At 39.1% G+C, this 25,927-nt stretch overlaps 1 protein-coding gene across 3 annotated transcripts in view; it reads left to right on the forward strand.

Annotated features, from left to right (window-relative positions):
- Nucleotides 1-25,192, forward strand: part of Slc26a7 (solute carrier family 26 member 7) — a 127,202-nt gene extending 102,010 nt beyond the window's left edge. For all 3 annotated transcript variants that reach the window (XM_037202388.1, XM_028871614.2, XM_037202389.1), the window contains 6 exons: nucleotides 1,519-1,656; nucleotides 5,626-5,674; nucleotides 17,955-18,055; nucleotides 23,684-23,738; nucleotides 23,819-23,922; nucleotides 24,879-25,192. In XM_037202388.1, the coding sequence (XP_037058283.1) occupies nucleotides 1,519-1,656; nucleotides 5,626-5,674; nucleotides 17,955-18,055; nucleotides 23,684-23,738; nucleotides 23,819-23,922; nucleotides 24,879-24,914 (483 nt within the window). In that variant the 3' untranslated portion in view covers nucleotides 24,915-25,192. The remainder of the gene's footprint in view (nucleotides 1-1,518; nucleotides 1,657-5,625; nucleotides 5,675-17,954; nucleotides 18,056-23,683; nucleotides 23,739-23,818; nucleotides 23,923-24,878) is intronic.
- The last annotated feature ends 735 nt before the right edge of the window (nucleotides 25,193-25,927 follow it).

Raw genomic sequence — 25,927 nt, forward strand, 5'->3', positions numbered from 1 at the left:
TTTTTACCTCCATGCAAAATGCCCATTTCTAACTTGGGATACTCTTCTCATTCAACAAACTCAGTTCTGTTGAGGATTTCTTAGTTGCAGCAACTTGGATCTTCATTCTTTAACAAATATGTAGTTTTTCCATCTTGAAACTACTGGAACAATCAAATCTGATGACTGTATATGACAGACTTAAACATTAATGGTTTACTTTCTGTTTCTAAGTGGTTGCCTCTCGATTAAAAGTTATATTGGCAGCTTAACCTTTTGCTTCCTTGTATTATTTGTTGCAATTCCCTCACTTTCTAGAGTTGAGTATTTTCAGTTTTATAAACCCTGAAATACACATTTTAAATATTTGTTTAAAAAATGAGCAAATAGCGAGGTCTACAAATTACCCACATTTATGTACCTAATTCTTTATTTCTTCTGCCTGCATGCATGGCTAGTCTCTGCATCTCTTCTTCTGTGGGAATACTAAGGCCTGAAGGAGTAATGCCTTGCTTGCTTGGTAAGGAGCTATCATTGCACAGGATTGGCCATCTTCTCAATCAGATGCCTGTCCCAAAGTCACAGAAAAGGGGGTTTAGGTCTGACAGCACCAAGTGCTGTCAAGAGCAGATGGACAAAGTAGTTATATTTTGTGTCAAAGCCTTTTCTTCTCCCTGTCCACACCTTTCGTCTACAATCTGGCAATGCAGTGTAATCCAGGGCTGGCCTAGTACACTGTGTTCCAGACACTGTCTCTCATGGCTTTCTTACATGCCAATTATTTGCAAAATCATACTTTAGCTAGAGGGTGGCTTATATCAGTGTTGGATAAAGGGATGATAGTGGACACTTTGAGACACATTTTCAGTTGTATTAAAATGCTGATGGACTCAGCAACAGAGTGCTTGCCTAGAGTATGAGAGACGCCGTGTTTGATCCACATCACTGCAAAAATAACAGTAAGTTAATTTGAATTTATAGGGTGAATAAAGACAGACTTTTTGGGAGGATGGGCAGTCTAGACTGTTGCCTCATAGAACCCAGTGAGTAGGAATACAAGACACTCCTTGAAAAGCTGTGGACTTGTTTTGTTGCTGATGTTTCTCAGTACAGATGTGTGTATTTCCTTGATGTATGTAGTAGTAGTCCATTAAGACTTACAAATAAATTTATGTAACAAAAATGTTAGTTAAGAGATTGCATCCATACTTGATATATCATGGCTGGTTGATATCCATGGGAGGACAGCCCTCTACCTAAGAAAAACAGAGGTGGAAGAGTAGATGGATTGGTAGGTTGAAAGGGGGACTTGGAAAAGAGGAGGGAAGAGAAACTGCTGCCAGGATGTAAAAACAAGAATAAATAAATGAATGCGAAAAATTTAAAGATTTAGCTAGAGATAGTGCATCCACAATTAAGTGATATGTTGACTTACAAGATTTTGTCTGATCGGGTATTGTTTTTTGTTTTTTGTTTTTTTGTTCTGTTTTTTTCTGACTTGATTCATATTTCTGAACCTTCCTTTTTTCCTCTTTAAAGGAAACCTTGCAACAGGTAAAAATCATCTCAATAAACAACCCACTTGTTTTCCTGAATGCAAAGAAATTTAATACTGATCTAATGAAAATAATCCTAAAGGAAATTGACAGCAGTCAACCACTTGATGATGTCATCAAGGTAGGAATGTCAGGTTAATGATGTGTGTCATACTACAGCTCACTAAAAATGTCCTCAGGTAAACAGCAATAGGGTAGAGATGTGTTTAGAGACCTGTTCCTCAGGAGAAACTTAATATTATGCTTGGCTATCATTTACAATATAACCTGAGAATAGGACAATATTAAATATTTTTAAGAAATTTGTTCATCATGGTCTTAAAATAAATATGTTATAATCTAGTTCTTCAGAATATGGAGTATGGTAAACAACTTCAGAGAAGCATAAATTATTGTGACTACTATTATAACATTATTATGAAATTGTTCCTCTCACCCTTCCTCCCTCTTTTCCTTTTCTTCCTTTCCTTTCCTTACTTTTGTTTTCTTCAAATTGAGACAGGGTCTCCCTATGCACTTCATGACCTTTCTGCCCCATTCTCCCAAGTACTTGGATTATAGCTGTGCACTGTCACCCACTAACATTCAGCTTTCTTTACCTCTGTAAGAAGTCTCTGTGATCAGATACTGATGACATGTGCATCAGGACAAGTCAAGGTGAATGTGTAATTTGCCCTTGAACCTCAAGTCCTCTAACATGTCTAGAGACTGAGCTTCAGGGCCAAGCTGCCTGTGTTTGCCACTCACCAGCTGTGGGAATTTAGAAGGGCTTATTCTTCAGGGTCCTCATTTGTAATAAAGATGATTCAAAGAGTTGAAATGTATAAAACCACTTAGACTAATGCTTGGGCTGCCATGCTGGGCTACTATATCATTACTATATCATTAATTTGCTTGACTGTTATTCTCATGAGGCATTCCTTGACTCTCCAGACATTTTCTCTTATATCCTTGAGTGTGTATCTTTTAGTCACTCAAGTACATAGGAGATCTTAGGCCTCTTGTTTCTGGTCTCAAGAACTTAGCAGAAGGACAATCCTTTGTCCACAGCTTCATGCTCTGCCCATAGTTCTCATGCTGATTTGCCAATGATCCTGTCTCCCATACAGGACCAGATACATGATTTTTATGGTCACAGTTGAAAATAAAGACATAATGTTCTTTTTTCTGTAATTATTAATACTTGGAAGATAATGGTATCAGAGTATAAATGAGTGTAAGACCCTGCACACAAGAGAGCCTTTGGGAACCCACAGATTTTAAATATATGTTGTCTGCCTTGTAGTCAGAAGTTTTTCTGTGTCCCACCCAGTCCACAGCTGCTCAGACCCAAGTAAACACACAGAGGCTTATATTAATTAAAACTGCTCAGCAATTAGTTCAGGCTAACTACTGAATAGCTCTTACACTTAAACTCAGCCCGTTTCTGTTAATCTAAATGTTGCCATGTTTTCTGTGGCTTTACCTGTGTGCCATTACATGCTGCTCCCTGGACAGCAGGCTGGTGTCTCCCCACTCAGCTTTCCTCTTCCCAGAATTCTCCTTGTCTGCTTATCCAATCTATAATTCCTGCCTTGCTACTGGCCAATCAGCATTTTATTAAACCAGTATACAAAAGCATTATTCCACAGCATTGCCCTACCTTTGTACTTTTAGGGTTTTACTTTCAGGGAAATACTGAGGTGTAGATGTAACCAACTATCTTGTTAAATAAGAAACACAGAACCAATGCAAAGAAGAAAGCCAAGAGATCAGAGCTAAGAGCCTTACCTGCCTGCTGCAGCTAGCCAAGAGACCTCTCCAAAAAAGAGACCTACTTCCTGTGTGTTTGTCTTTATATAGTCTTTCTGTTCTGCCTTCTCATTGGTTGTAAACCCAAACACATGACTACCTCATCACTGCCTGTTTGTACAGCCCTCCAGGTCTTCCATGGTATTGAGATTAAAGGCATGTGTCTCCAATGCTGGTTGTATCCTTGACCACACAGAGATCTACCTAGCTCTTCTACCAAGCGCTGGGATTAAAGGCATGTGCCCAAAACACCCAGCTCTGCTATGGCTTGCTATTAGCTCTGACCCCCAAGCAACTTTATTAACATACAAATAAAATCACATTTCAGTACAAATAAAATACCACCATACTGAGGATCATGACCAGTGTTTTCAGATCAGGAACTTGCTCCTTTATCTCATTGTTCACATTGATATATAACCTATTTCTTTCACAGAGCCTCTATACTATATGGCAGTGCACAGTTGTGATAGTTTTTGTGGACTGGTGTTAGCCCACAGTCACCATGCAAAATAGTATTAAGAAAAAAAATGATATATTTTTAAATAATCTCATTAAACTATAATAAATTTGTCTAATTTAATATCTTTCACCTAAAACCCTGTAATGCAGTATAATCCAGGGCTGCCTAAAAAGAACCTGTTTCCCAATACTGCTTTCTGTTTCCTTCCTTCAGTTAGGACTACTATTCATTTGTAAAGTTATGTTTCAGCTGGGGGAGGCTTATACCAGTGTTGTATAGTGGGATTATAGTTGGCATTTTGTTAGGACAAAATATATTTTAAAAATAGCTTTATTTTTGACAGATTTGATTTATAGAAAAACTAAGAAGATATGGTAGCTTCTCTATACCTCATATCACTGTGAGCTGTTAATGTCTTGCATACCACATACCAGCTCCATCCAACAAAATTACCTATTCCATTGTCTTTTCTGGGGGTGGAGGTCAGGCAGAAGTGAAGGGAGGAGCTTCCAGGATTCTGGCTGATGTTCCATGTTGCATTTAACTGTCATGCCTCTTTACACTCCTGTTGTCTATGACAGTTTCCTAAATTTTCTGGTTTTAGAGGTTTTGAAAGTTTTGAGCAGGACTGGCAGGTATTTTGTAGCTTGCCTTTGTATTGGAATTTGTTTGGTGTTTTGCATTGTAAGACTAGGGGAAAACACTTGGAGGAGTGGTCTCATGTCCTAGCCAAGGTGCATAATAGAAACACGACTGATTACTGTTGGAGTGATATTGATTCCCAAATAATGCAATGACTTGGTTCCTCTCTCAAATTCATCTATTTTTACCCTCTCTATGCTGTAATGTGGTAGGAAGTCACTGTGTTCAGCCCAATTATAAGGGATTAGAGAAGTTATAATTCACCTCCTGAAAGCAGAGTATCTAGATACATTATTTAAAATTCTTCTGCACAAGAGATTTCAGAGAAGGTAAGAGGAAGAAAGGAAAATTGCCAGTCCCTATGATACAGCTAAATAGTGTAGGTGCCATTATCTGAATTCCACATAATAGAAAGATTGAATCTTGGAATTATAAGAAACAATATGACAGGAACATGTAATCCATAGCACTGGACAACATGTAGAGGAAATCGATTCTCCACTCTGCCTTAAAGATTAATACAGAAAACCTATATAGGCAGTGATTGAGAGTAGGAACTGCAAAGGGTTTGGCTTTGATTCTGATCTGAGCTGTTCCTAGGTTTGTGACTTTGGCCTGTTTTTCTAACCTTCTCATCCTTGATTCCTACATAATGGAACACAAGATTAGTAACTTCACAGGATGGTTCCGAGGACTCAATTATTAATGTCATCAAGATTCTGGCTTTTAGTAAACACTGAAAAATACCCATTTTCATCATCATCACAAACAGCAAAAAATAGTATACTTTTTGATAAACAGATAGCATCCATCTTGAACTATATGATACAGACTCAATTTGTTTTCACTCCCTGACATCTAGCAACTCATAGATGTTTCTCAGGCATTTTCATGGGGCTAACGTGTATGAGATAATTTCTGACCTCAGATCAAAACAAATTTAGTCTTTCAGAAAATGTTCTAACATCTGACTCAGTGGGCAAAGTATCTACTGAACTTATGTATACTTACTCCCAGTCCATAATTGTTTCTTCATTTCCTAGTTCACTGCACACAGCATCTGAAACAAGCCTAGAGAAAAACATCTGAATGAGCTAATTGTTGTAACTCGTCGTGGGGAAGGGAATGTGTGGCTTTGTCATTGGCAGCCATATTGTTTCACGATTTTATTCTTTGCATTTCTTCTGATTTCAGTGTGAACAGAACACCTTGCTCAATTCCCTGTCCAATGGTAACTGCAATGGTGAGTTCTCTAAGGAAAAGGGAGTCTAAATGCTTTGACTTGAATTTACATAGAGGATAAAAATCATCTCCTCTCCTTCCCTGTTGGCCTCCCACTAGGTTTTCCTTGTTCTTCAGCTAAAGTCTCTTCCTTTTTCCTCCTTACTTTCTCCTTCTCCCCCTTCCCTTTTGTCTCACTCTCCCTTCTCCTCCTTTTTATCTCTCTGCCTCTCTCCTCACTCTTCCTCCCTCTTCTCTTTCTGTTTCCTCTCCTTTATCTTCTTCCATCTCTTTTTTCACCTCCCACTCCTGTCCCCTGTTCTTGCCTCCATCTATCTCCTTTTCCTTCTCCTTAAATTGAATATCTCAACTCTATGTCAACTTAATACAGATCAACCTTTCCCCCAAACATTTTCCCACATATATTTTAGAGTTCTACTTCATACAACTAAATCAATTACAGACTGATGCTTTCCTAGGATAAATGTCAGGTGACAGCAATATTGTTTTAATGATATGTCCTTGATAAATTTTCCAGGCCAATGTTTGTTCGCTATAAGTTAATCCTCCTCTAAGAACATGAGTTGAGTTGACTTTCTTTCAATATACAGAAACCGAAAGATATAGGAGGCAGTCATGTATAACTGCAGTCTGAGCACATAAGTACTGATGCACAGTCCTGCAGTATGAGTGGACTGGTACTGATGCACACTGTGCAGTCTGAGTGGAATAATATTGGTGCATGACCCTGTAGTATGAGTGACACCATAGAACAGCACAGCAACTAGGTGATAAAAGACAGAATTAACAAAATCCAAATCATATCTAACCAGAGACTAAATTCCCAACAGGTCGATATGGAACTATACATTGTACAATTTCAATATTATTCATTGGTGAGAAAGAAAAAAAACAGTGAGAGGGAGAAAATTTTAAAAGTCTATTGCAGTGAATGGGAGCTTGATTCATAAGTATGATATGAGGTCTGACTCTGGCTGTTTCTCTGGTGACCATACACTGGGGCTATAATACAAATTTCAGCATGTTTCAAATGATAGTAATTCTGCATGCAGATTTACTTGCCAATGTGAAATTACTATGTAAATCATTTGAAAAGATTCATTCATTGTATTTTTAATTATATGTATATGTGTGGGGAGGTTGAAGGTGGGGCATGTGCACATGAATACCTGCATGGGCCAGAAGGGACATTGCATCCCTAGACCTGGACTTACAGGCAGTTGTGAGCACCCTATAATCAGTTCTGGGAATCAGGCTCAGGTCCTGGCTTAGGAATAGTACAGGCTCTTAACCACTAAGACATCTCTTCAGCTCCTAAGCTGTAAGCTATTAATAGAAGAAAGTTTAGAACCAGAAAATGACCCCAGAGTCTCATTGCATTTGGAAATTACTAAGTACTCCTTGTAATTATATAGTATCTTAAGAAGAAATCATAATAAGAAACAGAGAAAAGGGTAGATTATAGGGAAATGCATTTCAAAATATATGGTGCTGATAGAAAATTTATCTACCCATTCACTTGCCATCTTCATTCTCTCACTTTTTTGGACCCTCCAGTTTATCCCTAACCATCAGCAGCTTGTTCCTCCTCCCCCTCTTCCTCCTCCTGCCCCCTCTCTTACTCAGCCACACCACCCTGCTCCCACTTTTCTAAGCCTTCTGTGGTCTTGTTCCCAATTTCATCACCAAACCTTTTATGGTATCATTTCTGGGACACCATCCCCCACCCCCACCCACCCCGTCCTTGGGCTCACTACCTTATGGTATCATTTCTGGTACAACCACCCCCCCCCATCCTTAATCTCATTTTCATTCAAAATGAATCAACATGACTTTCAGATTTTTTTTTTTCTGTTGTAAGACAAATGATGCTAAAGCTTAAAACTTTCAAACAGGGAACAATGGGATCCAGGCATGTCTATAAGGGGAGCTGTGTTTGGTTTACAGGATGGTAAGTTAAATGTGTTATGCAGCCACCTAGGAGACACTCAGCTGGTTTAAGGGATAAAGACTAGGACCCAAAGAGGCTCAGTGAAGGTGAGACTTAAGAAAAGCACTGGGTAAAGGAGAAAAGAGCCCTAGATCCTCTTTCTCCAACATCCTTTTCAGATGAAGAGCTGTCATACAGCAGAATAAACAAACCTATAAAACTATCTCCATACATTAGAAGATGGAAGGCATGGCATTTTTTTTTTTCTGAATGAAAACTGTAATTGTTAACTTGTGAAGAGATCTTCAAGAAGTATGCTTAGTATTTTAGGTCATCTGATGATAACGCTAACAGGAGCCCTATGGAGTCTCTGTTGCCATGGTGAACTTGCTGTGTGTGTGTGTGTGTGTGTGTGTGTGTGTGTGTGTGTGTGTGGTCTTCCCACACATTCCCACAGGTTCCCTCGAGGTCTCTGCACATATAACTCTTGCTCTTTTCATTCATGCAGTTTTCATGTTGTTATTCACCTGGAAAATACTTCATATATTCCTTTAAGATTACTTGATCTTAGGAATAGTAAGAGGTGCTGCATAGTAAATGATTAAGAAAGTAGATTTGGCTTCTGCTGTCATGGACCCCAATGTTTAAGCAAGCTTCCACCCTCCTGAAACTCTTGCTTTACTCTTAAACCCCAAATAAAAATTCAAGTGTATAGACTTCTGTCACTGCTGTTGTCATTATCCTAAACTCAGTGGCTTAAAGCAGCACACATTTATTACATTATAGTATAGTGACAGAAGTCTGGAGGGAGTCCATGAGCATGGCGTTGGAGTTACAGTTGGGATATACTTCTTTTGGAGGTTCTACAGGAAAATCCCCTGCTCCTTTCCATCTTGATCCATCTGTATTCATTAGTTCATGCTGACACTGATTCTCAAGCCACTAGAGGCATCTTCAGGTCTCTCTGATTCCTTCTTCATTGTTTCTTCTCTGACTCTGAACCTCCTGACACTTGGATGGTCTAGGACAATCTCCCCACGGTAACATCCAAATCTGCAAAGTTCTTGTTGCCTGTAATACCTTATATTCACAGGTACTAAGGACTAGGTGGTAGACTTTGGAGGTGTTTTCGGCAAGGGTAGTGTGGGGGGGGCATTGTCAGTTATTTCTGGTTCTTCCTTAGCATTTTCTGTGTATCTGCTACTTTCCTAAGTTACAAGCTGAGCTGAATAGTCTCCATTTGACTGCACGTCTATTGAATGCAGGCACCATCATCACTGCTCAGCACTGCTTACATTTACAGGGTGCTTACATTCACAGTGCATTTGTATTAATTGGTGGTTGAGATTAGTGAGGGAACAGACCTGTAAATGAAATGTTCAATAATAATTGCACATTTTCCCAAAGAGAGTATTGTTTGTTTTAAATATTTCTTTTCCCCTTATTCCCTTAGAAATTAGAAGCCGGGTGGCGGTGGTGCACGCCTTTAATCCCAGCACACCAGAGGCAGAGGCAGGTGGATCTCTGTGAGTTCAAGGCCAGCCTGTTCTACAGAGCGAGATCCAGGACAGGCACCAAAACTACACAGAGAAACCTTGTCTCAAAGAGAGAGAGAGAGAGAGAGAGAGAGAGAGAGAGAGGGAGGGAGGGAGGGAGGGAGGGAGGGAGGGAGGGAGGGAGGGAGGGAGGGAGGGAGGGAGAGAGAGAGAGAAGAAATTAGAGAGAGAATTCTGTTTCTCAATAGTTAATTGATACCGATAGAAGACACTTTTTTTTTTTTTTGGTTTTTCGAGACAGGGTTTCTCTGTGTAGCTTTGCGCCTTTCCTGGAGCTCACTTGGTAGCCCAGGCTGGCCTCGAACTCACAGAGATCCGTCTGCCTCTGCCTCCCGAGTGCTGGGATTAAAGGCGTGCGCCACCAACGCCCGGCGAAGACACTTTTAAAAATTACAAGTAACTCACAGACTGTCAGAGTCTTTTGAAGTAATTGGAAAATACTCCTAAATTATGCAACTATGAATATTTTTTAATTAACAAGTTTAATGAATATTTCACAGGAAAGAACTGTCTTCCACATTCTGGGTTTAATTGCCTACCCACACCTGATGGTTAATGTCCTCTGAAACCTTATTGGTTTTTTGTTTGTTTTTGTTTTTTGTTGTTGTTGTTGATGATGGAGCCCATCATTTACCACCTGCCCTGTGGGGATAGATTAGTTGTCTTTTTTGCACATGCTCCAAGCTTCCCTCATTTGCTTACAGCAGGCTACTAGCTGTGTGTTCTCTCAACTTTTATCCAGGATGATGCGATTCCTAGTGTGCTGCTTGATTTACTTACAAGTGTGGAACACAGGATTATATCCGTAGAGGAGGAATGACAAGGTTGAGGAGATGCGGGCAAAGGGAAATTACTGTTATTCTAGAAGATTTCAAAATGTCCGTTGTTTTTACATTTTCATCTCAGTGAATTCGAAACATCACCATCAGGGTTTTATTTTTGTTTAAAAGGGATGCTATTAGTTGATTTCTTTGAAGTAGCTTACCTAAGTAATTATCCATAAATATATGGATGGGTACTTTGTTTTGATTTATTTGATTTTGAATGGCTTGAAATGCTCATTTGATTAAAAGGAAAGGAAAAAGAAAATCATGTATAAAAATAAAAGATGAAATAAACAAGCATAGACTCAGACAATGGAAGAAACATTTCATATCACAATTTATAAATTCTAAGTATTTTATAGTAATCTATAATAACATACGATGAAATTATTACAAAAATAACAAAAATGGAGACTATAACAGTGAAAAAATATGGCAGGGTTGAAGAGACAAAATAAACTTTGTTAAAAACATTTCGATGCCCTTCAGTCACCCATTTTTAATCATTTAGACAGCATCACTGGCAATCTCTCTAGTTGATCTAACATAGATTGTTTTCCTTGTAGCATTTTCAAGTTCAAACTGACAAATAAAATTGTGGTAGTACCTTATAAAAACACTAACTTGATAAAGCATTCTAAGGTTTAATTTGACTTCAGTAAACAAAGTTATCACAATTACATAAATCTCTTGCTTTGGATATATATTGAGATGCTCAAAATCATGCCAAATAGCTTATAGATAAAAACATGCAAATTTTTGAAGAAAATTAATATATTGACTTGTTTTCTAAATTTCAAACAATTTCTTTTAGGTGATAGTTTATTGTTGTAAAGTCTTATTTGTAAGTATTATTATTATGCTTTTTAGAAAAGACTGAAACCATATATATATATATATAAGTATCATTATACAGACTGAACAGGCTGCATTTATATATTTAGTATATATATTATATATAATTTAGTATTAGATATTATATATTACAGCAGTTAATTGTAACAAGCTTGTTTTCAGCCTCCAGCCCACAAATAGTGACATTGAGACTTATGAAAGCTTGGCCATTTGCTTAGGCTTATCTCACTAGCTCTTATAACTTAAACTAACTAACATGTTTCTATTAATCTAAGTTCTATCAAGTGGCTTGGCTATCTCTATTCTGTGCCATATGTCCAGCTCCTTTTGCTTCCTTGGGGTCTGGCTGGCCACTCTTCCTTCTTCCCAGAGTTCTCTCTCTGTCCAGAAATACCACCTATACCTCCTGCCTAGCTATTGGCCATTCAGCTTTTTATTACATTAATCACAGCAATACATCTTTACATAGTGTACAGATATCCCACATTTCCCTCTTTTGTCTAAATAAAAAGAAAAGGTATTAACTCTAATGCAGTAAAATTATATATAATAAGGACAATTATCAAGTAAGAATTTTATTCACAATGTCTAGTCCATTTGTATTTGGCAAATTTGGAGACATGACTCCATTATCTATCTTATCTTGATGAGTCCAAAGTTTTAAACCACTTTCTATTGTAACTTGTATTACCAGCCCAAATATATCCTTTAATACCTTAAAACATCTTCTTAGACAAACAACTTAAGCTTTTATGTCTCTCACCCTCATAAACGTTACATATCTTTTGTGAATTTGTTTTTTAAATTTGGTAACAAGGAAAGCTTTAACTAAAACTATCTAGTCTTCAACCCCATCAAAGACCAGAGAAGGATATAATATTGAATGAGTAAACAGGAAGTATAGAAGAAGCAACTTCCAAATCTATAAAAACAGAGACAGCTGGCTGCATGGACTGTCACCCAATGTTCCTCTGCAATGGTAGGACATCCATCTTCAGCCTATAAGCCTAGAATATTTGACAGACTTTTCTGTGAATCAGGAATTTTGAAGGGCTGTTCTATCTTGTCTTGGCAAAGTTCGTCAGTCACTTTCTTTTATGTCCTGCTTGTCCACTTTGGCCAGCATACTGTTAGTAGTTGAGGCTTAGGGCAGTTAGAGCCATTAGGCAAATGGCTAAATTTGCCACAATGAGAGCAAACTCCATATAGAGGTTCTCAATGCCAATTATCCTTCTTTGAAGTAAGCTGGTGCTGCCAGGAGCAGACATGTCTTACTGTCATGAAAAGCCTTATGTTATTAAATCACTTTAAATGTTATATTCTGTAGGTCCCTGAAGTGTTTGAAGACCACCAATCTTTCTAAAATATCTCTGTTTAACCTTGAAAAAATACCTGGCATGACTATAAGTTTAATAACCTGTATTTCTTAATTATACATTACATTTTAAAATGAGCTGCATAGGACAATACCTTAAACAAGAGTAGAAACATTTATATATATATATATATATATATATATATATATATATATATATATATTATATAGTATAAATAATCTTAAATTTTTATCAATATACAAAAATGCCTTAAACAACAGTAGAAATATTCTAACAAAAATAACCTTAAATTTATATCAATGTACAAAAATACCTTAAACAAGAGTAGAAATGTATATAGAGTATGTTCTAGCAAAAATAACCTTAAATTTGTATTAATATACAAAAAATCCACACAAATATAAAATATTTGAGATTAATACTTGCTTTTTAGTTTAAAAGTAGATTTGATAATTTATGCTTTTATCCTACCCTTTCCATATCATTTTTCTTTTCAGAAAGAGAACCCTGAATCCAACCTTCTTTGTTTAGTTTTTTTCCCTGGCCATGACCAATAAACAACTTGTAATTAACCCCCCTTAACAATGACAAACATCCACTGAACAACCAGAAACCATCTATCCCATCTTTTGGGAATATTGGCATCATGTTCTCTAGATTGCTTCCTATTGTCTGGGGATGATGACATCTTTAGGGGACCCTGGAAAATAAGGATAATAGTTAAATCCTGGGAGAGCTAGCTGTATTATTTTTTGTTTACTCTCTGTGATTGGCAAGTATACAGCTTATTTGAAGTCTTGGCTAGAGTAGTCTGTGAGGCCGGACCCTCTTAGCCAGCAGCTTTTCTGGATGTAGGATTTTGAGGAAACTGCAACAGAGGCACTCTGAGAGACTGGATCACCTGGGCTACTTGTTTTCATTGGTGTCTGGTCCTTTTTTTCCCCCTGAAAACTCAGAAACTTTTAAAGGTAACATACAGATTTGTATTAACACAAGTATGGAATGTGTGGTTGGTGTGTACAAGTCAGCTAAAGATGATTTTCTGTTTCTTATTTGAGCAGGTAAAAGGCATCTGTCAACTTTATAAGTCCATTTGGACTGCATAACTAAACTGTAATATAAATCTCCATCCCTACCATATGAATGGATGGCATGTAATAATAAGTCATGAGGACTCTGTAGCCAACAAGATTTATCACGTCTCATCCAGTCTCAGAGCTGTTCCCATCTAGAGGGAGCAGCATATATGCCATCTGTCTTGTAGTTTTTCTTTTTTTCTTCATGTCTGTAGCCAAGATTTTCAGGAGATCTCCCCCAGTCAAATATGATCTTTATTAATTTTGAAGGAATCCATAGCTTTTTGTTTCCTGTGGAAACAAAGGCATAAAGGACTTCTCCCCCAGTGTAACATATTTTCTGACTTCCATTTTACAGTTAAGACATCCCCAAAATACACAGGCTAGATCAGTTCAGCAGCTCTTTTCACAATGTCTCTCAGCAGCTGCCACAATTTGCTCATTAGCATTTAAAATATTTAAAGTTAATAAAGCACTAATATGGTCCATGTGCCCTGTGTATTTTCTATCCTTACATGGCTTATTTCTTTTACAGTACTCTACTCTCTCTTTAAAGACTTTATTATTTTTTAAACTGTTTATTATTTTTCTGTGACTATCCATACCCATTTTGTTTTCTTTCTTCAGCATCTAAGAACATTTTTAACCATACTGTATCTGTTCAGAGGTTTCCTCAATTAGGGTCTGACTTTCTGTGCATCTGCAGTATTTTTCTGTCTGCATGAGCCAAACCTTAAATGGCCGGACTATGTTGCAGGGCTCTGCCTAGTACATGCCTCTGGTGACTGGCTCTTCCCCGATCCGGTCTGCGGGCAAAGGCAGGAGCTCCTAACTGTCCCAGCCACAGCTAACCATTGCAGTTCCAGGAAGCTGTTTTGTCGTTTTGTCGGTGATGTGGGGCAGGCATTTTTACCTGGGGCCGCACAGAGGCTGCTCAAGTGCTGCCCAGCAGGGCCTTTTAAAGGAGCCAGGCTTCTGTACTCCCATGAGCAGTGGGCTCTGGTGAGTCTGGGACGTTTTTTTTCTTTTTTCTTTCTTTTTTTTTTTTTTTTTAGCTGTTTCAAGCCCTATGTAGATTTATGTGCACCAAACGTAGCAAGCTTTCTTGTTGGACTGTCTTTGAACCATATTTGCCAGCCTTAATATTGATTATAAAAGCTTGGCCTTTCTCGATTAGCTCTTATAACTTAATTAACATATATATATTCAATCTGTATTCTACCACTTTGTCTTAGGGGTTCTATTGCTGTGATGAAACACCATGACCAAAAAGCAAGTTGGGGAGGAAAGGTTTAATTTGGCTTACACTTCAGCATTGCTGTTCATCACTGAAGGAAGTCAGGACAAGAATTCAAACAGGGCAGGATCGCAGGATCTGGGAAAGGAGCTGATGCAGTGGCCATGGAGGGAAGCTGCTTACTGGCTTGCTTCCCATCACTTGCTCAGCTCATCTTATAGAACCCAGGACCACTTGCCCAGGGATGGCCCGACCCACCGTGGGCTGGGCCTTCTCCCATTGATCACTAAATGAGAAAATGCCTTATGGCTGGATCTCATGGAGGCATTTCCTCAACTGTGGCTCCTTCCTCTGATGACTCTAGCTTGTGTCAAGTTGGTACGTAAAACCAGCCAGTGCAACCATGTGGCTTGGAATCCTCTTTGTATTGCTGCACATCTGACTTGTTCTGAGTCTGCTGGTGAAATCATGCTCCTAGATGCCTCCTCTCCGTTTCTCTCTGCCAGTTATACCTACTGTCTAGCTATTGGCTGTTCAGAAATGCATCTTCACACAGTGTTACAAATATCCCACAACAGTTAATGAAAAAAAGGCTATGAATTTGAAAGAGAATAAGGAGGGGTGTAAAGGAGGGCTTATAGGAAGAAAAGGGAAGAAGGGAATGATGCAATTACATTATAATCTCAAAAAAGTAAAGAAAAAGAGAATAAGAAAAGAAGGCATTGAGATGTCAGAAAACTTTATAATTCATTAGTCTTCTGTTTTCTTAGTTAAATATTGAATATTTTAAGGATAATTTTTAACAAAAGTTGTACATTGTCACTTAATTTGAAATATTTGTTCTATGCCATTTGGTCAGAACAATACTGAACACAACAATAAAGTGCAACGATTTTCCTACCAATCTTGTCATCACTATCCTTTAAACTCTACCACCAAATATCGCCATTCACTTAATTAAGGCTATTGGATAATAAAAGCACCCATCTTTAACAGTGATAGTCCTGGTAATTCTTTAACAAACGATTTTTGGAGCGGGGAATATGGAGTAGAATTGTAGCACTTGCCCATGTCTGTAGTGTAAACAAGACACAAAAAAATTTATTTTCTAAAACCAATATGTCCAAAAGGATTTTCATAGGAAACCCGCAAATACAGAATTCCAGTGTATGCTATGAACATGATTAGCCTTACTAAATGTTTAGTATCTAACTTTGTTTGTCCTATATATGTGTATATGTATACATACACATGTTTATGTAGCTAGAGTTTTCCTGCCCTGCCCACAGTCAGGACAAATCTCTGTCACCCGTCAATCCCACAGCCGCTCAGACCCAACCAAGTAAACACAGAGACTTATATTTCTTACAAACTGTATGGCCGTGGCAGGCTTCTTGCTAACTGTTCTTATATCTTAAATTAATCCATTTCTATAAATCTACACCTTGTCACATGGCTCATGGCTTACCGGCATCTTCACATGCTGCTTATCATGGTGGCAGCTGGCAGTGTCTCCTCCTCAACCTTCCACTTCCCAGAATTCTCTCAATTCTCCTCTCTGTTAGTCCCGCCTATACTTCCTGCCTGGCCACTGGCCAATCAGTGATTTATTTATTGACTAATCAGAGCAATTTGACATACAGACCATCCCACAGCATGTTTCTATACATGTATGTACCATATGTGTGCCACACAGATTTTTTTATTAAGAAAATTTTCCCATTCATTTTACACACCAAAGATCCCCCTCTTCCTCCTCCTGCCCCCGCTCCCAACCTCTGCCTCCCACTCATCTCCACAAGAAGGCAAGGTTTCCCATGAGGAGGCACATCCAGCAGAGGCAAGTTTAAGCCCCTCCCCCTGCTTCAAGGCTGCACTAAGTGTCCCATCATAGGTAGTGGCCTCTAAAAAGCCCACTCATGCACCAGGGATGGATTCTGATCCTACCACCAGGGGGCTCCCCCAAGCAGATCAAGCTACACAACTGTCTCACCATGCAGAGGGCCTAGCCCAGTCCCATGCAGGCTCCATAGCCATTATGTGTGCCACATAGATATTTGTTTTTAATTAATTATTAAAGTCTTTTAATGCTTAATTATTAGAGTCTTTTATGTTTTGAGAGTATAAACAGTTTCTAAATTGTACAAAAATGTATTTATGACTAGACGAACATTTCACTGGGAAGTAAAGTGCATATTCTTTACTTAGAATGAACATTTTTATTTTCCCTGCATCTTAATTCTTTCCCATCTTTGAACCAGGGGCACAATTTACAGGAGAGAATAAAGAAGAATCCCTGTGCTGTGGAGAGAAGTCTTGGGGTCAGGCTAATGGGACATGACAAAGACGCCCACTGAGTGGGGGACCTGAGCTGTAACTGCGTTCTGTCTTATTTGAGGGACTGATGGTTGTGTTTGGAAGGACAGTGGATGTCTCTGGGAGAACAGGGAAACAGAAGGCTGCAGTGCCAGACATGCAGTGGACACAGGAGCTGGAGGAGTAGGGGCTCTGGGGGGTCGTGTGTTAAAGTGCCTCCTGTGGCCAGAACAGACATTTCTGTCAAAGCTGTCAGTGAAAGAAGCATCCCAAGGAGATTTTCCCCATTTCATAAATTCCAATTTTTTACTTTGTTTTATTTAATCTTAGACCACATCTGTATAAGTTATGTCCAAATTATTAGCTACTTGAAGAAAAGAATAGGCTCTGGCTCATACTTGATATCACTTACTACATATTTGAAGATTATCAAACATCCTCCATAGTTAATTTAGTCAATTAATTAAAATGACCTGAAACTGTAAGTTGGAAACAAATCCTTTATCAGAACAGGGCTTTTAAAATACACCAGAAGGTACTTTGTTGTATTTTCCTAGCTACAACTCTCATGTAATGATTTTCAGTATGTTTCATATTTTTGATCACCTGTTTTCATTTGTGCACAGCAGGCTTATGCTATTGTTGGTTGTGATTGGTTTTTATAGAGATGGGGTAAACTCGGAGCTTTGTACATACAGATTTACTGTGAATTAACTGAAAATTAATGTTAGCACAGATCCCCTCCAAAGCTGTGGAATACTCCCAAGTGTTGGACCCTTGCTTTAACATATAAACTGAAGTGCATGAGCTGTAGACATTGCAAAACAGGGCTCTTACTCTGGACCTATCGCAAAAGAAGCAGTTGATTTGGATAGTGCACTATCACTATCAGAATGTCTACACTGTGCTTAGAGTTAACTTGCTAGATATCCTTTCAGACTCATTTAAAGTTCTGTCAGTCTAGTAAAAACAACACAAACAAACAAACAAAAAACAGAGCTCAGAAATAATTGGTAACTAACTGAAAATTTTAAGAATGAAAAGTTCAGAATTACTGTTAGCCTTGAGGCCACTATTGCTTTGCTCCCATTCAACCAAGTCGGCAGCAGAAATCTGCAAATTCTAACTAGATTTTCTGTGTCTCCTACAGAGGATGCTTCCCAGCCCTGCCCCTGTGAGAAGTGTTCTTTGGTCCTGGATTGCAAAGGCTTGACCTTTTTTGACTACACAGGAGTCTCTACACTTGTTGAGGTATCTACACAGCCTGGATCAGGCCTGATTCCTTCCCTTCTCTTCAGTAGCAGGGGTATTCCACCTCAGCCACAGAGCTGAAGCCCCTTTCCCACAAAGGACATAGAGCAGTGGGCTTTATACTGTAGTAGGTTTGCTTCAGAAGACCCGTCTGGATTATAGACATTTAGGGCGGAGGGTCAAAATTGGAGGAGTGAGAAGGCTGAGATTTGAGTGGTATCGGGCATAATATCTGCCAGGAAGTGAATTTTCAGTCTTCTAGGATGGAGAAAGCCCCCTCAGGTACTGTCTGCATCACCAGGCCAGTGCTCCCTGAACTCTCCTGCCTGCTCCACTCTCTGAAAGTGCTGCCTTTACTCCTGCCACGCTGTGGCTAGGAACTGCTTTGTGAAGGAAGATGGGCTCACACAGAGGTTCCTTCTTCTTTCTTTCTCTCCACCCATTGTTGCTTTATGTTGTTGTTGTTTTGTTTTGTTGTGTTAGCTCTGGAGCTCTAGTTCAGTGATAGAGTGCTGACTAACAATCAAAGCCTTGGGTTCACCAGGATAGCCAAAAGAATCCTGTACAATAAAACAATCTCTGGAGGCATCACAATCCCTGACTTCAAACTCTACTATAGAGCTACAGTAATAAAAACAGCTTGGTATTGGCACAAAAACGGACATGTGGACCAATGGAATCGAATTGAAGACCCTGACATTAATCCGCACACCTATGAACATATAATTTTTGACAAAGAAGCAAAAAGTGTACAATGGAAAAAAGAAAGCATCTTCAACAAATGGTGCTGGCATAACTGGATATCAACGTGTAGAAGGCTGCAAATAAATCCATATCTGTCACCATACATAAAACTTAAGTCCAAGTGGATCAAAGACCTCAACATAAATCCAGCTACTCTGACCCTGCTAGAAGAGAAAGTAGGAAGTAGTCTTGAACACATTGGCATGGGAGATCACTTCCTAAACATAACACCAGTAGCACAGACACTGAGAGAAACAATCAATCAATGGGACCTCTTGAAACTGAGAAGCTTTTGTAGAGCAAAGGATATGGTCAACAAGGCAAAGCAACAGCCTACAGAATGGGAAAAGGTCTTCACCAACTCCACATCTGACAGAGGACTGATATCCAGAATATATAAGGAACTCAAGAAATTAGACATCAAAGTGTCCAACAGTCCAATTAGGAAATGGGATATAGAACTAAACAGAGAATATTCAACAGAGGAAATTCAAATGGCTGAAAGCCATTTAAGGAATTGCTCAACCATCCCTAATCATCAGGGAAATGCAAATCAAAACAACTCTGAGATACCACCTTATGCCTGTCAGAATGGCTAAGATCAAAAACACTGAAGACACCTTATGCTGGAGAGGACATGGAGCTAGGGGAACTCTCCTCCACTGCTGGTGGGAATGCAAGCTTGTACAACCACTTTGGAAATCAATATGGCGCTTTCTTAGAAAATTGGGAATCAATCTCCCCCAAGATTCAGCTATACCACTCTTGGGCATATACCCAAGGAATGCTCAATCATACCACAAGAGCACTTGCTCAGCTATGTTCATATCAGCATTGTTTGTAATAGTCAAAACCTGGAAACAACCTAGATGCCCTTCAACTGAAGAATGGATAAATAAAATGTGGTACATATACACAATGGAATACTACTCAGTAGAGAAAAACAATGACATTTGAGGTTTGCAGGCAAATGGATGGATCTAGAAAAAATCATCCTGAGTGAGGTAACCCAGACTCAGAAAGACAAACATGGTATGTACTCACTCATAGGATGTGGAACAAGGATGACTGGACTGCTACTCACATCACCAGGGAGGCTACCTGGAAAACAGGACCCCCAAGAAAGACACGGGGATCGCCCAATGATGGAGAAATGGATGAGATCTACATGAACAGCCTGGACATGAGTGGGAGTAATGAAGGGTGAGGGTCGAGGGAAAGAGAGCTTATGGGAGCAGGAGATCCGAGCTGGATCAAGAACAGAGAGGGAGAACAAGGAATAGGAGACCATGGTAAATGAAGACCACATGAGAATAGGAAGAAGCAAAGTGCTAGAGAGGCCCACAGAAATCCACAAAGATACCCCCACAATAGACTGCTGGCAATGGTCAAGAGACAGCCCGAACTGACCTACTCTGGTGATGGGATGGCCAAACACCCTAATTGTCGTGCTAGAAACCCCATCCAACGACTGAGGGATCTGGATGCAGAGATCCACAGTTAGGCCCCAGGTAGAGCTACGGGAGTTTAATTAGTGATTAAGAGGAGGGTTTATACGTGCGAGAATTGTTGAAACCAAGGTTGGATAAAGCACAGGGACAAATAGCCAAAAGAATGGAAACACATGAACTATGAACCAATGGCTGAAGGGCCCCCAACTGGATCAGGCCCTCTGAATGGGTGAGACAGTTGATTGGCTTGATCTGTTTGGGAGGCATCCACACAGTGGGACCAGGTCTTGTGCTCATTGCATGAGTTGGCTGTTTGAAACCTGGGGCTTATGCAGGGACGCTTGGCTCTGCCTGGGAGGAGGGGACTGGACCTGCCTGGACTGAGTCTACCAGGTTGATCTCAGTCCTCAGGGAGGGGAGAACAAGGGAATCTGTGGCTGATATGTAGAACTGAATTGTATTGTAAAATAAAATTAAAAAAATACCACTAAAAAAAAAGCCTTGGGTTCAATCCCCCAAATAAATACATAAATAGATGAACAGAAATATTGATCTGTCAAGTTCAGATTAATCACAGGTTGATACAGCTTCACACTGTGAATTTTGACTCAAATCCTATATATTTTTTTTTAATCTCTTCATTTGTATTTTAAATTTACTTGGAAATTTCCCACCTTTCACATTCCAGACAATGTAAGGTCAAACTGAGTACCTCTTGTCCAGCAGGACGAGAGCACATGTGGTTGGAGGGAAACTGGGTGTCCCGCTGGATCTGTCACTCACCAGCCTCGTGCTGGGGAATCATCCCACCCACTGACTTCTCAGTTAATTCCTTTGTGGAAACGAGGAGATGGCTTGGTTTTAAGAACTGAGGGTATTTAGAAAGCAAAGAAATGGAGCCGATCAAGGTTTGAGTACCTAGTCTCTCTTCACTGGACGTCCTTTGGTGGCTGGTATTTTTCTTTTCTCTGTATTGTCTGAGTCCAGGAGAATGTGTTTAAACTTTTAGGAGCTCACTTAAAGCTCAGTGTCTGGGGCCTGGCTCTGGTCCCAGGTCTTCTTTGAAACTCTCACAGGAGACTGCTGCAGGTGGTCCAAGGCCGTGCTGAAGGAAGAGAGGCTGTTTGCCCTCTTCACCAGTTAGGCCCGTGTGTGGGTTTGCAGTTGGTGTTGAACTGCTCTTCAGTTTGTGGCTGGAATTATTAGTTGCTTCTTTGAATGTTTGAAAACCCCTTAGAATTGGAGAAGAGGACGACAAGGGACCCAGCACCCTCGAGCTTAGGTTGAAGGATGACAGTTAAGATGAGTCAAGCAGGCCAGGCACCGGGCATGCTAATGAATGAAGGGTTTTGTTTATCCTGAGTCATGGTAATGGATTAAAAGTTCTTTATGCTGGATTAAGACAATTGATACAATTTATTTTTAAATTCTCAGGAAAATTGTACTTGTACTTGACAAAGTATTTTTCATTGTACACACAAAGCTGACAGTTTTATGCCTGTTTTCATTTTGTTCTCCATATTATTTACTATTTGCTTTATTGCATCATGGTTACATTGTAATGTGTGTTAAGGACATAGGCTATAAGGACAGAAACATTTTGGATTCATATATCAGTCAAATCCTACTTCTGTGCTTGGAGATGATGTCTATTTTCATTCTTTCTACCTCCCTTGCACTCCATGTGTGTGGTCACATGTGTGAGTGTGGACACACAAATGACATATGTGCATGTGCAACGAGGACTTCACCTGCTGAGCCATCTCCCTGGCCCCCGTTTGTTTGCTTTTCTATACCCTAGAAGTAGAGATCCCCACTCTATCACATTGTGAGCTCAGAGATGACCTATGATGCCGGAAATACTCAGTCAAGTGTTGACATGGCCAGCATAGTTAGGAAGCACTCAGAAATGCCAGTGTTTAGTACTGCTTTTCTCACGTTAGAAAGTCATTTCCTGAGCTAGTGAGATGCCTTGGTGGGTAAAGGGGCTTGCCAGGCAAGCCTGACATGTTGACTCGATCCCCAGAATCTGCATAAACAATGGAAGACTCCACAATTTTTTTTTAATCTTCATTGTGTTCTGTCATGTGCTCATGGGTGACACAAACACATACACAGTAGTATCTTATATATAAGTTTTAAAACCATTTTTTAAAGTGTAAATAATGTATTTGAATGCAAGACTATTTCTTAGTTCCAGCTACTTCGGGGAAGAGTCTAGAGCAAGAGCAGCAGGGGTGCCTCCAGCCATGCCAGCTTCCTTGTGTTTTAGCAACCCTCTAGATTGTTTACTTATTTCAGCATGAAGAGCATTGATCCCGGAGTTGTGGACTGAAGGGAACTGGGTGACTTCTATTTATTCTTTCACGGGGGACGGGGGTGGGGGTGGGGGTGGGGGTTCAGGTTGGTGAATTGGAGATTGTATTTATCAACATCAACAACTCACCCATAACAGCAATATCTTTGTGCTCCACTGGGCTTTAGAGAAAGTCAAACATGAGAAGTCACCTTGAATTAGTCACATTAACTTAGAGAAGCAGGAGCCACTCATTCAGTGTCAAAGTCAGAGCCCATGTTTTATTTTTTTGTGTTTTTTTCATTTACACTCAAGTTGGTACAACTCTGATTAATCTACAATTCTCATTTTGAAAAAATGGCTTACTGAGGGAGAAGGATGAGAGAAACTGTGTATCAATAATGTACATGGTTACAATGCATTCTTAGATCGGATTTTAAGTGCAACTGTCTGAGTCTTGTATATAAGACATGTCACTATCACATAACCAGTTCCATCCAATTGTAAATGAACCTTTACATGCACTTTAGGCACACTTCATGGTCTTATTTTGCTTTTGATGAATTTAATATCAATCATTCATAAATGGCTTCTGGTTGAGTTGTCTAGGAGGTTAAGAGTCAAGGCCCTAGTGCACCCAAACATTAGTTAGAATTTCTCACCTTGATGGATTTTTAAAACTGGAAAAATTGGTTCAAGTTATAATGAGGTTTAATACTGGGATTTATTGAGTCAATGAAATATTCCTAAATTGTGTGAAGTAAGAAAGTTAACAGGCCAGCAGCCTTCATCACTTCCACAGGTTGGTCCTTGACTTTCCATAAAAGTGTTGACAGCAATCTTATATCATTCTTACAGGGAAGGAAAAACTTTTCCTTTTTCTAAAGAAATGGTAATATGAGCAGCTAAATTTGGTCTCTGTAGAATAAATGTTTTACTGTGGGTATCTTTTAGAGCTCACTGGGCATGTCCTTAACTGTGTAACAATGCCTCCCTCTGGTGGCTTGACTTCAGAAACATTGTTTTTATCATTTGTTTTCCCTAGGAATTATCCTTCCCCCGCCCCACAAAACCCAGTTCCTCCCTTCAGTCTTCTATTCTGAACTAACCATGAGTGTGCTCTTTCACTTCTTCCAGCTTTACCTGGACTGCAAGAGCAGGGGCGTCGATGTGTTCTTAGCCAATTGCACAGGTAAGAGTGTGGCATCGGCGAACATGAAGCGAGGACTCTGCTGCCCCATGTGTCTTTACATATCCTGTGCTTTCTTGCAGCATCCTTGATAAAATCAATGGCATACTATGGGAACCTAGACACTGAGAAACCAATTTTTTTTGACTCAGTAGCTGCTGCAATAAGTACCATCCAGTCAAATAAGGTGAGTTGATTAACTTAGCAAGCAGGCATTGTAAAATTAGCCCACAGAATCAAGGGCTTTGGAAGTATTATAACAGTTTCCCTTCCAACTGATATAAAAAAATCTATTAATATTCCTTCCCTTTGCATCTGACATGTTTACTGTACACATTACTTTGTGGGCAAGTTATGAACAATTGTTAAATAATTTGGATCTTCTAATGTTGTCATGGCTTAGAGAGTTTGACGATCACCTATCAAGTGCAGATTCTTTGCTTTAATGGCTTTCAAGATCTACTGTCCTGAAATTTGATCTTGGCTTTCTCCAATGCAGAAATATTAAACATATGTATTTTAAATATTATGCTTATGTCTAGATACTCTTGTCACTCTGTTCATTTATATTGTTATCTTTTGAAACATCATTTACAAAGTCTAATGGTCACATGACTTCAAGTACACAAATTACTGTACAATATTGGGCTTTTTGGGTTAGTTTTACAATGATTCCCAGAGCTGTCATTTCCTGCAATTTTCCTATGACTTTAAAATCCTTTTGCCTTCCTCTTCCCTAGGACAGTATTAATGCTGCCCACAGTGAGCCTTGCCATCTTGAGTCAGAACAGTATGTAGTTTCCAAACAATGCTGTCATTATTAACATATATTGAGTATCTACTGTGTTCTAGAATATTCTAAAAGCCTTACTTATATTACGTAAATTTGCCACTCTGAGGTTGATACTCTCATTCAGCCGGTTTTCAGAACTAGTAAAACCAAGGCGAAAGGAAGTCACACCATTTAGCTTGCTACAGTCAGGACCTTGGATTTAGAGCTTCCTCCCACATTGCTTGGAGAATGTCCATTTTCATTCATACCATGACTTGTGCCTGGCTTCTGATAATAGTCATTCTTTCACTATAGGACTGATTAGGAGATGTGTGAGTAATGAGTACTTATTTCTTCCTCTTCTCTTTTAGAATTTGAGCAAGGTCAGTGATCACAGCGAAGTCTGAGGTCCCCTGTGATGAAGTGCACATCTCATCTTTAGCAACTGCCCCGAAGAGGCCAGATATTGCATTTTGCACAAATTTTGGTGTATGGATGCTGCATATGGCCTCTATTTCAGTAAGAATGATATGAGTCAGCAACTGCAATGCCATTGGCCAAGGCTTGCTGACCCCTTATTTTTTTAATCTTTCTTAATAAACAGATTCATTTAGTTGTTTTATATAGGGATCAGTATGCATGTAGGTTTAGTTTACTAAATAGTAAAGACACTTTTATGAGAGTATTTTGTATGGTCTTTATTTTGTTGTAAGCTAACAAGTGGAAGAACACTTTAATCGGAAGTGGTTTGGACTATTTATAAGCCATTCATAGAAAAAAAAGATAATCTAACTAATATGTAAAAAAAGTTAGCAAATGTGCCATTTTCCCATATTTACCCCAGAGTTTTTAAAATATCAGTAAGATAAAGTATCACCATATACAGTGAAGAATGAAATCCACAGAAATGAAGCAACTAGGAAAAAAGATAAACTAGAAGATATTGATGTCAATATGGATCAACACAATCACTCTGGCAGGATTCATGGATTCAACTACGCTTTTGTATAAGAAAGAAACCTGGTGTTTTAGCAAAACCGAGTCCTTGACATTCATCTGCTTAATTGTGACTGGAAACCATTAGGATTTCCAGTCAGATAGCTCTCATTTCTACATGCCACATGTAAGATGTTCCACTTTCAGCATGATTTTTATTGCAGTCAGAGAATGTGAGAATTCAGCATCTAATATTTTTCAGATAGGATCTTTTAGATGACAAAATATCATGAGTAGAATGGTTTTATGCTATTTTGATACAAGGTTAACTTTAGAAATTGTATATTTTCTATTTTAGAGATAACAAGTCAATAAAATGTAGTAGGTAATTTATCTATACCAAGATAGATAGATGACAGACAGATGGCAGATTGATCTCCCTAGTATGTTTCCATTTATTTTTGTTAGAGGTAAGCTTGGATGT

This window comes from Peromyscus leucopus, chromosome 2 (assembly GCF_004664715.2).
Source record: "Peromyscus leucopus breed LL Stock chromosome 2, UCI_PerLeu_2.1, whole genome shotgun sequence".
NCBI classification, from domain to species: domain Eukaryota; kingdom Metazoa; phylum Chordata; class Mammalia; order Rodentia; family Cricetidae; genus Peromyscus; species Peromyscus leucopus.